The sequence below is a fragment of the Saimiri boliviensis genome, chromosome 2, assembly GCF_048565385.1.
Source record: "Saimiri boliviensis isolate mSaiBol1 chromosome 2, mSaiBol1.pri, whole genome shotgun sequence".
In the NCBI taxonomy this organism is placed as follows: domain Eukaryota; kingdom Metazoa; phylum Chordata; class Mammalia; order Primates; family Cebidae; genus Saimiri; species Saimiri boliviensis.
Window position 1 is genome coordinate 84,777,306 of NC_133450.1, and position 15,891 is coordinate 84,793,196.

Genomic DNA, 15,891 nt, shown 5'->3' on the forward strand with positions numbered 1-15,891 from the left:
GTGGCACACATACCTGTAATCCCAGCTACGTGGGAGGCTGAGACAGTTGAATCGCCTGAACCGGGGAGATGGAGATTACAGTGAGCTGAGATCTCGATACTGCACTCCAGCCTGGGCAACAGAGCAAGACTCCATCTCAAAAAAAAAAAAGTTTGAGGAGAGTGGTTCAGGCAATTATGTATAGAATGGAAAGAGAGAGGAGTAACTAGAAATAAAAACCTTAGGTAGTCCAGCCACATGTTTAAAGATTTAAAGTGGTGTCATGGCAGTGGTTATGACATTTGCCTGTCCCAAAAGCATTAGAGAATTGTGGGTATTGGTGTCTGTAGAGGAAAGAGTAGAGTGCAGAGGAAAAGAGGAGAGAGTAGTTATGGTGACCATAAGTATGGTGCTGCAAACCAAAGCAAAAGAGACAGAAGAGTAGAGATGGGAAGGATGGGTACCTTCGGGTAGTGATAATAAAATTTGGGTTTGAACATACTGAGCTTGAGATGAAAAAAAGAGTATGTCCAGATAGAAAAATCTAGCATCCAGTGTGACAGAAGAGATATTAATGTAGCAGTCATTCACCTGGATGTGATAGTTCATATTTGACAAAGAATGCTATTACCAAGAGATAAAGCACAGGTAAATGAAGGAAAACTGAGACTAGAACTCTGGGCAAACCTGTATTAAGGGAAATGGAAGAGTAAAATAGGGATGGACCCTAGGGACCTTATGGAATGCAAGGACTGAAAAATATCACTTAAATGAAAATTCCTAGCAAGGATTATGCCATTCATTCTTAACAACAACTGTATATCTATATATTGAACCCTCACCGTTTATTGGCACTGTTGTGGAGTCTGAAGCTACATTAATCAAAGTCCTTGTTCTTCTTGGGCTTACATTTTGCTAGGAGAAAGGATAAGAAACAGGTAACAAGTGAATAAATTTAGATGATTAGAAATACAGTGTAAGCACTATGAAGAATACAAAAACAGGAGGATGTGACAGAAAATGCTGTTTCATTAATTGGGCTAGTTTATAATAATCACAGCTTTGCATAGAACTGAAGATTTCTCACTCATTCATCCACCATCAATGTTACTAAACTTTCCCTCCCTTACCAGTATTGTAGTCAAGACACATTTCATAAAAATGAGTATCAGTTGCTCATAAACTATGTAATTATTTGAATTGTGAACCTAAGAAATGGTAATTGATGGTGATGCAGAGTTATGTTGAGGGCTAAGTGCAATGGTTCACACCTGTAATCTCAGCACTTTGGGAGGCCAAAGCAGGCAGATCGCTTGAGCCTAGGAGTTCAAGACCAGCGTGGGCAACATAGTGGAACCCCATCTCTACAAAAAAAATACAAAAATGTTCGGTATGATGGTGAGGGCTTGTAGTCCTAGCTTCTTGGGAAGTCCAGGTGGGAGGATGGCTTGAGCCCAGGAAGTTAAGAATGCAGTGTGCAGTGATTGCACCACTGCACTCCAGCCTGGGTGACAAAGCAAGATCCTGTCTCAAAAGAAAAGGAAAAAAAAAGGAAAAGGTACGTTGAAACATGTTTTTGTTGAAGTTTGGTGGCCTTCCTTATGTGGTTGAAATAAATCAATGTATGTGTGGAAAGCCACTAAGAACAAAAATGTACCTTTCTAAGCTAATTTTCCCATATGTCCTATGAATATTTGAAAAGGTAATAACTTTAACAACTTAAAGACCAGTATTGATTTTTGGGGGGCAGTGGGATGGAGTCTTACTCTGTTTCCCAGGCTGGAGTGCAGTGGCTTGATCTCAGCTCACTGCAACCTCTGCCTCCCGTACGTAGCTGGGATTACAGGCGTGCACCACCACAGCTAGTTTTTGTGTTTTTAGTAGAGATGGATTTTACCATGTTGGCCAGGCTGGTCTCAAACTCCTGACCTTAGGTGACCCGTTTAGACACCCAAAGTGCTGGAATTACAGGTGTGAGTCACTGTGCCCAGCCTAATATTGATGTTACACTACCTCTTTGTTACTAGATCCAAATTGTTTTCTCCAAACTCTTTTCCATAGCTTTACTTTTCCAAAATAGCTTTCTAAATAGAATATACAGAGTCTGGATCCTGACAGTTTGAGATAGTTCATGCTTAAAGGCATTTACAATTATAATTCACTAACATACAAACTGGCATATTTTATTTGAAGTGGATGTATCCATTTGTAGTCAAAGGAAGGTAAACTTTGGGCTGCTTACAATTTGAAAGCCTGTTACTCTTTTTAAAAATGTAACTTGGCCAGGTGTGGCCAGATTTTATTTTATTTTATTTTTTCCTGAGATGAAGTCTCACTCTGTTGCCCAGGCTGGAGTGCAGTGGTGCGATCTCGGCTCACTGCAACCTTTGTGTCCCAGGTTCAAGTGATTCTCCCACTTCAGCATCCCCAGTAGCTGGGACTATAGGTGCACGCCACCACGCCTGGCTAATTTTTGTATTTTTAGTGGAGACGAGGTTTTGCCATGTTGGCCAGACTGGTCTCAAACTCCTGACCTCATGATTCACTGGCCTCGGCCTCCCAAAGTGCTGGTATTACAGGCATGAGCCACTGCGCTTGGCCTCAGATGACTTTTTACACTAACAAGTGATTTTCCTTTTTAAAATATTTGGCCACAGTGTATCCACATAAGTTGCTTTGTCTGCCCTAAGTTAAGTGCTAAGTTAGAAAAATGATTTATTATGCCTATTAAAAAAATTGGATTGTCCAGGAAGAAACCTTTAGGGACAGGCCCTTGATACCTGGGTTAAGGGAACTTTTAAAGTGTTTAATGTTGTTACCAGATGCCATGGCTCAGGCCGGTAATCCCAGCACTTTGGGAGGCCAAGGCGGGTGGATCACCTAAGGTCAGGAGTTCAAGACCATCCTGGCCACGGTAGCAAAAATCCATCTCTACTAAAATTTAAAAAGTTACTGACTGTGGTGGTACGAACTTGTAGTGAGTAAGCTGAGACAAGAGAATGAATGGCTTGAACCTGGAGGGGCGGAGGTTGCAGTAAACCGAGATTACACCATTGTACTCCAGCCTGGGTGACAGAGGAAGACTGCATGTCAAAAAAGGTGTTTACTGGGCCAGGCATGGTGGCTCACGCCTGTAATCCTAGCACTTTGGGAGGCCGAGGTGGGTGGATCACCTGAGGTCAGGAGTTCAAGACCAGCCTGGCCATCATGGTGAAACTCCATCTTTTAAAAAAAACAAACAAGTGTTTACTGTTGAATTAGATAAACTTGAATTAATCTCTGTCACCATTTATTTTTGGCAGTATGAAATACATGTAAAGTATTGCAACAAAACTTTAAGCTTCTATAGAATACCGAAATTTATGTATCCCGATAATTTATCCTCTTCAAAGAAGACCTGTTAGGATTTGAAGTTCACAAATCATCTTGGAAACAATTTTTGAACCATATCAGGATTTTTTCACTTTCTTCAAGGGTGACAAAGTATCTTCTGAGAATAAGTTTTAATTTTTTTATAACAGTGAATCATTTGGAGCTAAAATTGGCAAAAATGTGGTTGCTCAAACTGAGTAACTTTTAAACAAGAAATAAGGGGTGACTATCAAAAAGATTATTTTCTTTGTTCAGCTTTTAAACCATCCTTAAAGACCATTCCAAAAGATAGTACTAACAGTTTTCTGAGATGATTTTGTTTTTGTTTTTGTTTTTGTTTTTTTTGAGACAGAGTTTTGCTCTTGTTACCCAGGCTGGAGTGCAGTGGCGCGATCTCAGCTCACCGCAACCTCCGCCTCCTGGGTTCAGGCAATTCTCCTGCCTCAGCCTCCTGAGTAGCTGGGATTACAGGCACGCACCACCATGCCCAGCTAATTTTTTGTATTTTTAGTAGAGACTGGGTTTCACCATGATGACCAGGATGGTCTCGATCTCTTGACCTCATGATCCACCCACCTCGGCCTCCCAAAGTGCTGGGATTACAGGCTTGAGCCACCGCACCCGGCCTGAGGTGATTATTTTTAAAGGATACCACTTATTTAGACAATATATTTTAAAGATTGTCAGATTGGTTAACTTTATAGATACTTCTCATTTTTCTGTTCTACCAATTAAAAACTTTATTTTCCCCTAGAATAATAAATACATATGATTTGTTTTATTCCTCTCATATTAGAATATATATACTTTTTAATCATATTTTTAAAACTAAGCTTTCTGTATGATGAAAGAGTCCAAAACTTGATGAGAAATTTTTTCACTCTGAAGTCTTAGGGATGACAGCTAGATTATAAAAATAACTCCATGTAAATGGATTTGTGTATGTGATCTTGTCACTTATTGATACATGTATATTTCTTGTTCTCTGGTTAGATTTATTCTCCTGACCATACCAGCAGTAGTTTTCCATCAAATCCATCAACACCAGTTGGATCACCTTCACCTCTCACAGGTAGGCTTCTGTTTAACTACTTCTAACATGTGTGGGGCTACTTGGAAATATTTCTAGGTCATTTATTTCTCAACAAATAAAAATTTGTGAAAAACTTACATAGATTTTGACTGTAAGAAAGCATGTGGCCAGGCGTGGTGGCTCATGCCTGTAATCCAAACACTTTGGAGGCCAAGGTGAGTGGATCACCTGAGGTCGGGAAGTTCAAGACAAGCCTGACCAACATGGTGAAACTCCATCTTTAAAAAAAAAAAAAAAGCAAGCAAGCAAGCATGTAACGAGAACCTTCCTCTTGAATTCATTTAGAAAATTGAAATATTTGCTTGTTTTGAATTATTTATTAGTATCTTCCCTGATTCTTAATGTAATTTGTGATCATTTCTAAGCAGTAGTTACAAAAGGATAAAAATAGGACCAGGCAATTGGAATGAAGGTAAAGTATGGAGAAATCATGAAATCAAAAATTTTAATTTTTTTAGAGACAGAGTCTTACTCTGTTGCTCAGGCTGGAGTGCAGTGGTATGATCACAGCTCACTGTAGCCTCCAACTCCTGGGCTCAAATGATCCTTCCACTTCAACCTCCTGAGTAGCTGGGACTACAGGTGTATGCCACCATGCCAAGCTCATTTTTTACCTTTGTAGAGACTGGGTTTCATTGTGTTGCGCAGGCTGGTCTTGAACTCCTGAGCTCAAGCAATCCTCCCACCTTGGCCCTTAAAAATCCTGGGATTACAGATGTCAGACACCATACCCGCCCCCCCAAAAAAATGTTTTTATAAGATAGCATGTAAAATAAACAAGATTAACCTATTTAAAATACATGTAACTTCTTTCTTCCTTGTTCTCCATACTTGCCATGCACTACAAGTAAGATTCAAAGATGAATAGATATTTCTGCTAGATAGTCTGTTTTTATTTTTAGCTCAACTAAGTTATTATTTCACATAGATATAAAAATTGTTGGAAATGATGTAGTTTTTCTGCTAAGGAAAAGAACTGTCTGAGAAGGTGAATTAATATTGTGAGTGGAGATAAGTGGTTCACTGTTTTGTTTGAGATGGAGTCTTGCTCTGTTGCCCAGGCTTACTGCTACCTCCATCTCCTAGGTTCAAGGGATTCTCCTGCATCAGCTTCCCCAGTACCTGGGATTACAGGTGCACACCAACCACAGTGGCTAATTTTTTTTTTTTTTTTTTTTTTTTTTTTTTTGGTAGAGACAGAGTTCACCATGTTGGCCAGGCTGGTCTAGAACTCCTGACCTCAAGTGATTCGCCTGCCTCATCCTCCCAAAGTGCTGGGATTACAGGCATGAGCCACTGCGCCAGACCCACATTTATTTTTAAAATTTTGCACATTAGTGTAGACAAGTTCTAAATACTGTCCTCCAGTATAAACTTGTTGAGACATGATTGGTGTTATTGTAAATGGGAATTTTTTATTTCTTAGGCATAAATATAACATATAAAAATGTTTAATATCTTTTAACATGTAATTTTAAAACTCGAACTATATTTTTCTGAGCAGTGTTTGGAGAAGAACCTTGATGATGGAAAAATGTATTAGGTTGTTTTGAAGAAAAGATGTTAGGCCACTGGGTAAAGTTATCATATTCCTCCAACAGCAGTTGACCTCAGAAATAATTCTGATTTCCTTATCAGGCTGTTAGTTAAGTCCATGTAGTTTTGTGTTTTGTTGTTGTTGTTAAGCCTTTTCGCATTGTGGCCCTGGCCATCACCTGTACTTTGTGTATTAGCCTTGTGGCTCTGCTAAGAAGCATTGTGGTGTGGGGATGATGAACTGCTGGCAGCTGCTTTCGGCTATTAGCAGGTTCAGCCACTCTCTCAGACATCAGGGCTTCAGCTGTCTAGTAGAAGTTAAACAGCTGTTCCTTACATAGACAAGACTATGAAAGACCCATTGACTTAAAGTTGTTGTTTAGCAGAGCTGAAATTACAGAAAGAGTGATGTAACTCTAACCCAGGCGTCCCCAAACTTTTTACACAGGGGGCCAGTTCACTGTCCCTCAGACCGTTGGAGGGCTGCCACATACTGTGCTCCTCTCACTGACCACCAGTGAAAGAGGTGCCCTTCCTGAAGCGCAGCGGGGGGGGGGGGGCGGATAAATGGCCTCAGGGGGCCACATGTGGCCCGCGGGCCGGCCATAGTTTGGGGACGCCTTATCTAACCCTACTCACCCTCTTTGCACAGTTTTACTAAAATTATTAATGTCATTTTTGCCACACCTTGTTTCACTTTCTCACCTGAGGTATCCATATCAGCTTTCCCACTACCTCTTCTTGTCTGTCTAGTAAGATAGCTGCCAAAGTATGCTTTGGTTTTAATTAACACTGAGTAGGAACGCAGGCCATGGCAGAGTACAGCATTTATGAAGGGTCATCAGTGAAATGCAGAATCAGGGAGTTAGACCTTTTCCAAAGAATAGGGGTCACAAGTTAAAATCTCACATTTCTTCCTCCATCTTTATTTGATATTTAGTGGGTGATGCTCCGTTTTTTTCTTTAATTCAGGTTGTTGATGAAAATCTGGACTGTTGAATTGTGTAATGAAGGCTTTTTCAATTCAGCAGTCATAATTAAAGAAAAATATTCATATTTGTGTTGAAACAGCAAATCAAAGACTGGTTTTAGGCATGTGCATCTCTCCCTTCTTTATATATGATTCTTAACTGTACGCACAGAGGCACATACACACACACGCACCCACACCCACATACACCCACACCCTACCTACTCATAGCAGGGCAGAGATGAGATAGAAGAAAGGAAAGCACTATGTGATAAAATATTCACTGTCAAAGGAAAAAGGAAAAGAATAGAGCAAACCAAAGCTCCTATATAATATGTGGAAATTGTTTTGCGTCTTGTGTGGCAGTGGCCTCTTATCTAGAATAAAAAATTCTACCCACTATATGTTCTCTACACTTGCTCTATTCCTTATGCTTTTAAACATCAGTTAGACTTAGCATAGGTCTTTTAAGGATAGATACACAGGTGCAGAGCCACATAAGCAGCTTCTAAGGCCATCATTCTTTAAATCTGCAATGTTTTCCTTGGAAACTTCAGGTCAAGAGCATATATTTCTACATAGAGAGTGCTTAGGAGGAAATTTATCAAATCTTGTATTAGGATGGTTTAGGCTAAAACAAAAAGAAAATTTGTCTCAACTAGACCGAACAATAAGAGGATTTATTATCTTGAGTGGCAAGGTCCTGGCCCCCTATGTCAGGGCTCCTACTCTACTTTGCAGTTATTCCTCAGAGTGGTAGCAAGATAGCAGTTCAAGGTACTACATGGCAGACATTTCCAATAGATGAAAAAAAAGGACTCTTTTTTATTTTTTTTTAAATGAAAAAATCCTTAATTTTCTACTACCGGTACCACTACCATAATTTACAGGGCAATATACCTGATGTAATGAAAAGAAAAAGACAAAGCTACAACAGATAAAAGACCTCAGGAGTGCACATCTAATTGACAATATATTGCATTAGTCAGTAGCTGCACTTTTTGCAAACTGGCTATGACAGTCCTGAACAAGTAGGGTTTTCTGTTAAAGCTGTGGTAACTTTTCTGACTATGGATCATAGCTCCTTCTGTGGCAGATTTTTAGAGTTTCTCTGATGTATTTGGGACAACTGTTTCAAAGTAACCTACAGCTTTCCTGACTCCTCCTCCTCCTCTCTCCGGCTAAGAACTATAGCCCTCTTCTGCTGTTTTTAGAACCTTCTGCTACCATATCCATCACTTTGAACATTATAGGGAATGTCTGAGCTTCTTCCACCAAAACTGCCCCCTTTGATGGGTCCATAATTTGGTTGCTGTCGTTCACTGTAATTTCCAAAATAATTATAGTTCCCACCACCACCATAGTTACCACCGCCATAATTTCCTCCTTCATTGTAACCATTATATCCTCTACCACCATCACCATATCTTTGGTCCATCACCATCATAGCCCCCTCTACTGCTATAACCAGGACCACTGCCACAATTGCCACCATCACCTATTCCATAACTACCTCTGCTGCCATCATCTCTACCACCAAAGTTTCCACCATGGCCAAAATTACCTCTACCACCTCCAAAGTTTCCTCCACAATAAAATTGCCCAATCCACTTCTGTGACTTCTTTGTCATTCAGCAGACTGCATCTCTTGTTTAGAAAGGGCCTTTTTAACTTCACAGTTCTGCCCATTAATAGTGTGGTATTTCTGAACAACAATTTTATCAACTGTAATATGATCATCAAAACTTAGAAAAGCAGATCCTCTCTTTTTTTACTCTGCCTGTCTTCCATAACTTCTGTGGTTTGAATCTTGCCATAGTTTTCAAAAGTAGTCTCTCAAGTTAAATTATTCTGTATCTTATTTAATACACCAACAGAAATTTTCTTCACTGTTAGATGGGCACCAGACTTACAGCTGTCTGGTTCCACTAAACACCCATCAGCCTTGTGTGGTCTAGCACACCTTGCTGCATCTACCTCTTCAACACAAGAGTAAGTCATAAAACCAAAGACCCTGGAACGTTTTGTTTGGGGTCTTATTACCACACAATCTGTGAATGTGCCCCGTTTCTCAAAATGTCTCTTAAACTATGGAACGTTTTGTTTGGGGTCTTATTATCACACAATCTGTGAATGTGCCCCATTTCTCAAAATGTCTCTTAAACTATCATCTGTAGTTTCAAAGCTCAGACCACCAATAAAAAGTTTCCTCAAATGCTCTGGTTCCTTGGAATCATGGCCCTCCTCTACACCCCCACCCCCCTCCATGGTGGGGGCAACGGCCGGAGTTGGGCTGGGGGCCACCAGGCAGCAGTTTTACCTCCATTTTGAGACCAGACGACCAGACTCGCCTCTTCCAATACAAGTTCAGCATCCCATGTCTTTCTTTTAAGAGTCTTTTTAAATTATTTTAAGGATCCTTTTCTAGAAGTTTCTTAAACAGATTTCCCCTTGTGTCTTATTGGCCATCACTGGGCCTAATGCAGTTGCTTGCAACAGAAATAATGCCACCATGTGTATCTTAGCATCTGGATTTGTCCATGGGGTTAAGAATAGAATTGCTCTCTCCTGGTTCATATTAGGAAAGGATAGACCCACCTCCCACACCCCTTGTGATCAAAATCAGCGTCCTCCGGCCACAAGATAGAAGAGAGGAATGGCTGTTTACTACAGTTGTTATTTAGGAAAAGATGAGCATTTGCAGTAAGAGAATAGGTTTACTAAGGGAGCTTGGGAGGCAGACAGAGTCATCCTTTGCCTTTCATTACCTCCTTCTGGAATATAAATGAATGAAAGTTTAATAATTGTAGTACTCTGTAGTAATCTTCAGAGCATTCACAGAAAAAAATAAAAAGGAGAGAGAAATTCTCAGTTTCAGCTAGTTTAATCATTGAGCTGCTTATTTTTACTATCTGTCAGATTGTCTGGTGTTAAGTCAGTTACCTGACTTCAGCATGCTTTAACCAAGTGTGTTATACTAGAACAGCCCAATCTGTAATAAAAACAAAATAAGTGTAAGTGTTAGTATATTTTTTTCCAGTTTAATGAATTACACATTGTACAGACCTTTATAGTTTTTTTAATTGCACCAGAAATTATCTAGATGATTTATTACCCAAGTAATTTAGTGTGACATCTGATTCCTCAACATTAAGCTAGTGAAGAATCATAAAAACTGCCTGTTTTGCAAAAGCACAGGTGCGTGCTGACCATTCTGAGACTTTTGGACATAAAACTTGTGTTAGTATTGCACAAAAAGTTAAGTAATTTGATGATTAGGCTCCTAATCATGGGGGCTTAAGGGAGGTCTAGAACAAAGTGATTGTAAAGTAAAATATTATAAACATTAAGATAAATTCTTTTTTAATAATTAAGGATGCTTTTCAAAACAGATTATGATTAACCTGGTCACCTAAAATTCATAATTCTGCATCAGTGTAGCAGTATAGCAGTAATGCCCTGAAATCGGCAGTAAGGTGTTGGATGCTTGTTTTTATATACAGTTTTAATATAATCAGTTACCGTGGTTTCTGATTGATCAGTTCTCCTTTTTAATTATAAAATTAGGCTGAGCACGGTGGCTTATGCCTGTAATCCTAGCACTTTGGGAGGCTAAGGAGGGAGGCTCACCTGAGGTTGGAGTTTGAGACAAGCCTGACTAACATGGAGAAACCTCATCTCTACTAAAAATATAAAAAATTAGCTGGGGGAGGTGGGGTATGCCTGTAATCCTAGCTCCTCAGGAGGCTGAGACCAGAGAATCGATTGAACCTAGGAGGCAGAGGTTGCGGTGAGCCGAGATCACGCCACTGCACTCCAGCCTGGGCAACAAGAGTGAAACTGTGTCTCAAAAATATATATATAATAAAGTAAAATGAAATTAGCCCACAGGCTTCTTGAAACAGAAGCAATTTCAGATTGTCCATAATTTGTTTGTAGTTGATTTATGATTACATTTGTATGTCTAGCAGGAGGCCTTTAACGATCCCCAAAATAATTTGTTTATGATTTGCTTATAAGTAAAAAAAAAAAAAATAGTTAACTGAAGTATGTATTTTTTCTCACAATTTTAGTATTTAAAGTATATGTAATCATAATTTGCATATAATTAATTATGAAATCTAATCAGGTTATGAAGAATCTGTATCCAGCTTTTCAACCTGGAAAATGTATGTGATTGATGAAGACAATCACTACATTGTTCCATAATTAAATAGTCTTACTCAGCTAAAATGACTAAGTCTAGTTTCATTGAAATAGATTGTATAGTTGTATATACCTCAAGTTTTTTTTTTTTTTCTGAGATAAAGTATGACACTACAGTTAGTTGTAGTAGTATCAGTTAGCTTCCTAAATATGGCAAGTTGACCTGCAACAAAAGCCTCTAGTGTGAGATAAATTAAACTTTCAACTTCCAACTTTGATTTCTTATATAATTCAAATTGTTTGTCACTGAAGCTTTTATTAAAAACAGAAATATATGTTTACTTTAATGGTCTTTATTATTTTCTGTAAATGACTCATTTTCTGTAAATGACTCATTTTCAGATGCACAATCATGAAATGATGAAGATTTTGATTATTTGTTTTTGTCTTTTTCCTTTTAAAAAGGAAAAAGGAGAATTTTGGCAAGACCATTAAAACATTGCCTTCTCCCTAACATATGGATGAATTATTTCATTTTATTTTTTCCTTATTTCTTTTTGTGTTTACACTCTGAACTTGTGTCTTTTCTTTTTCTATCTTCATTTTTAAAATTATGTTCCTACTTTTCTAACATCAGAGAATAAACACTAACAGTAGTTTTTATACTTTTTTTAAATTAATGTTTCTGGCATATACTACTTTGGGACATATTTTAACAGATGACCCCCAAGTTCATTTACAGTCATGTGAAATGTATTCATCTGTGTATTAATGAAAGCACCATCCGTTAATATTATCCCTTAGTAAGGCAATTTGGCCTTATGTTAACACATTTATACCCTGTGATTCAGAATTGCTACTTATCCTCAAGACATACCCTTTTCCCTGGGGTAGGGGAAGGAAACAGAGTAATGTTTACTGTATCACTATTCATAATGGCCAATTGATAACAACCAAAATGTCTAGCAGTGAAATAATAGTAGCTAAGCAAATTAGGTGTAGAAGCCAGGCACAGTGGCTCATGCTTGTAATCCACCACTTTGAGAGGCTAAGGCAGGCGGGTCACTTAAGGTAAGAAGTTCAAGACCAACCTGGCCAACATGATGAAACCTCATCTCTACTAAAAATACAAAAATTACACCTTGGGATACTGAGGCAGGTGGACCTGAAGTTAGGAGTTAAGACCAGCCTGGTCAACATGATGAAACCACGTCTCTACTAAAAATACAAAAATTTGTTTGGCCTGGTGGTGCCTGCCTGTAATTCCAGCTACGTGGGAGGCTGAGGCAGGAGAATTACTTGAATCTGGGAGGCAAAGGCTGCAGTGAGTCAAGATCGTGCTATTTGCACTCCAGCCTGGGCAACAGAGTTAGATGCAATCTCAAAAAAGAAAAAAATTAGCCAGCCTGGTGGCACACGCTTGTAATCCCAGCTACTTGGGAGGCAGAGGCAGGAGAATAGCTTGAACTCAGAAGGCGGAGGTTGCAGTGAGCCAAGGTTATGCCACTTCACTCCAGCCTGGACGACAGTGAGACTCCATCTAAAAACAAACAAACAAACAAAAAACGCCAGCTAGGCACAGTGGCTCATGCCACTGCATTTTGGGAGGCTGAGGCGAGCAGATCACTTCAGGCCAGGAGTTCAAGACGAGACTAGCCAACATGGTGAAACCCCATCTCTACTAAAAATATAAAAATTAGCCAGGCATGGTGTTCACACCTGTAATCCCAGCTACTTGGGAAGCTTAGGCTGGAGAATCACTTGAACCCAAGAGGTGGAGGTTGCAGTGAGCTGAGGTTGTGCAACTGCACTGCAGCCTGGACAACAGAGCCAGACTCCATCTCAAAAAAAAATAATAATAATTAAGTGTAGAGAATCAGGGGAATATTAATGTCATTAATCAGATTATCAAAGTGTCTGTGCAGTGCTAGAGGGAGGGGGCAGAGTTTTAAAAGTATGTACATTGTAAGTGCATTTTCTCAAGATATATAGGCACATGGACAAAGTGTAAAGAATGTGCAGACATAAAGGTAGCTGTATTTTAAATTGCAGGGTTGTTGTTTTTTTGTTTTCTGTTTTCTTAGATCCCTACATTGTTTTTTGTTAATGAAAGGTTTTCAAAAATGTATTGGGCTTATTAGTAGCCAATGTTCTGATGAAGGCTGAGCAAAAATATTCATGTATCTTTATTTAGTTATTCAGTATCTATACCCTTTCCTTCACAACATTATCAGGATTACTGAGTTAACTCAGATGTGTGGGTGCTTTTGGGTTTTAACAGGTACCAGTCAGTGGCCCAGATCTGGAGGGCAAGCACCTTCATCCCCAAGCTATGAAAACTCACTCCACTCCCTGGTAAGAAAGAGCCTCTTATACATCAATTTTATCTGATAGCTTAGAGTTTGTTTGTTTTTAGTAAATCTGGCATAACAACAAAGAAACAGTAGGCTAGCATTGCACATGAATTCTTTGCTAACAAATGGCCTGATTCAGTTAACAATATAAGACACACTGGCTATGCCTTTTGCCATCTGTTCTTTGGGACATCAGGCTTCTGGTGTCAGGACAGTTGATGTTAAAATCGTGTTATGACGATTTTTGTTTCTTTGACAAAGCTAGGGCTTAATCTTTCTATACTTTTAATGTCTACATATAAAGGGAAACTTTTTTTAAAAAGACAAGTAAAAGCAAGAAAATTTAATGCAAAATGGTTGTATTTTACTCTCTCATGTGATAATACTATGTGTGGTTTATTACATTTCCATTAAATTTTAAGTGAACACCAGTTGTTTCTGTTATGAAAGTGTTATTTCCCGTGTTTTCTTATGGGAAAAAAAGAGTGTATTGTGCAAATCATACAAGCAAAACATTATTTAACCTACAAGGCAGTAAAGGAAGCATGTAAACACTTGAGGGTAAAGAATTTGTGGGAGAATGTTGACTACTGTTGATTTTGTATACTTATATTTGTAACCCAGAATTACATGGTATCCTAAAAACAAAATAAGGATGATTTGATGGAATGCTAAGTCATGCTCTCATTCGTAATTCCAGGTTGCAAAAAGAAACATTCTTTTTCAGTGACTAACAGAACATTTTAAATTGAAGGAACATTTGCTTCTCATGTATTTCACAAGCAATTATAAGCAGTGTGTGCTGTTTAGATGCTAACCTTGTAACTTCCCTGTTGAATCCAAGCCTTTTCATATCTTAATAAAATAGATCTCTCAGGTCTTTGCGTTAACTTTACTAACATGTTATGCTTACATGCGTATCAGCTATTTCCTCATCTCTTTTGGAGTTAATCTTAACCTGTGCTTTGCCTCCTGTTCTGTCTTGACTTTGCCAGAAAAATCGAGTTGAGCAGCAACTTCACGAGCATTTGCAAGATGCAATGTCCTTCTTAAAGGATGTCTGTGAGGTACTATTTCTTTTAGATGGTGCCTTTTTTGTGTTTCAGTTATACTTCCCATTATTCATTTAAAATCTTTACCCTGTACAGACTCCAGTCTTTAAAAATCAGACAATTGACTATTTCAGTTTTTATCACGGTATATAGGAATGGATTTTTGTCTCTTATGTTGTTGAAAGTGATTCTTTTTAAAACAGCTCTACTGGCATGTGCTTTTGATTTTTAAAATTCTAATATGTTTGTGTATGGGGCATGTGTGTATCTGCAGACAGACAATACCATTTATTTAGTTTTGTCAAAGAACGTATCTGGATGTGTTCACCATATAAGATACATGTGCTTTATATACTTCAGACAAAATTAGAACTTAAACTTACTGGATGTGAGGTCCCTTCCCCAAATTGCCATCATTCAAAGATCAGTATTAAAGTATAGGTTGTCCTTTATTTTGTTTTTTAGCAACTGTAATTGCTTATTGACATAGTATCCTTCATCTTTTATAGAAGCTAAAAGAAATAACCTCATGGTAGTTTGGCAAGTTCATTTTATAAAGCAGTGATTTGTTTCTGACACTTTGAAAATTTAGCATAGTCTACGTACAGATAGCCTTTCTATTTTTGTTGATTTGTAGTTCAGGTAGTTGCTTTTGAAGCTGCTTGATATTGCATTTCACTTGCTGTCTTCCATATCACATAATAGGAAGCATAGCAGTTAATGAATCTAACAGATGCCAGCAATAACCTCCATGTTTTTTTCAATCCATACAGCAGTCTCGAATGGAGGATCGTTTAGACAGACTGGATGATGCAATCCATGTGCTGCGGAACCATGCTGTGGGACCTTCCACCAGTTTGCCTGCTGGTCACAGTGACATACACAGTTTATTGGGACCATCCCATAATGCACCAATTGGAAGCCTCAATTCAAACTACGGAGGATCAAGCCTTGTTGCAAGCAGTCGATCAGCTTCGATGGTAAAATCGCGCTCATCTTTTTTGTAATAAACCCTGAATATTCTTGTCCTAAGTGTTTTTAATTAATCTTTGGGAAGAGGATCTTTCTGAAAGGCAAAGACTGACTTTCCAGAATTTTCCTTACTATCTTTGGCAGTAGAGTATTGGCTAAGTATTAGTCTGTAAAATCTTCTTGTGACCTTGTGCAAAAAGCAGAAGCTTTCTACAAAGATCATTTTTAGCTTAAACTTGGTTTTTTTCCCAGATGTGTAATAATTGACAGAACAGTTTTTGCCTTGAAATAGTGCATAGGAAATCTGAACAGCAAGAATTTTAATCTAGAAAAGTTGTTTATTATAATTTAGACCAGCCTTCAATGGTAGAAAGAATGTGAGACTATAATTTATGCAGGTCCAAATTTAAACTTTAT

The 15,891-nt window shown here is 38.5% G+C and overlaps 1 protein-coding gene across 10 annotated transcripts in view; it reads left to right on the forward strand.

The window, feature by feature from the left end:
* The window catches only part of TCF12 (transcription factor 12), a 370,294-nt gene that overhangs the window by 319,570 nt on the left and 34,833 nt on the right, over positions 1-15,891 (forward strand). For 5 of the 10 annotated variants that reach the window (XM_039468699.2, XM_039468695.2, XM_039468696.2 and 2 more), the window contains 4 exons: positions 4,345-4,423; positions 13,378-13,451; positions 14,446-14,517; positions 15,276-15,482. In XM_039468699.2, the coding sequence (XP_039324633.1) occupies positions 4,345-4,423; positions 13,378-13,451; positions 14,446-14,517; positions 15,276-15,482 (432 nt within the window). The remainder of the gene's footprint in view (positions 1-4,344; positions 4,424-13,377; positions 13,452-14,445; positions 14,518-15,275; positions 15,483-15,891) is intronic. The other 5 variants (XM_039468700.2, XM_039468697.2, XM_039468698.2 and 2 more) reach the window with 1 other exon arrangement.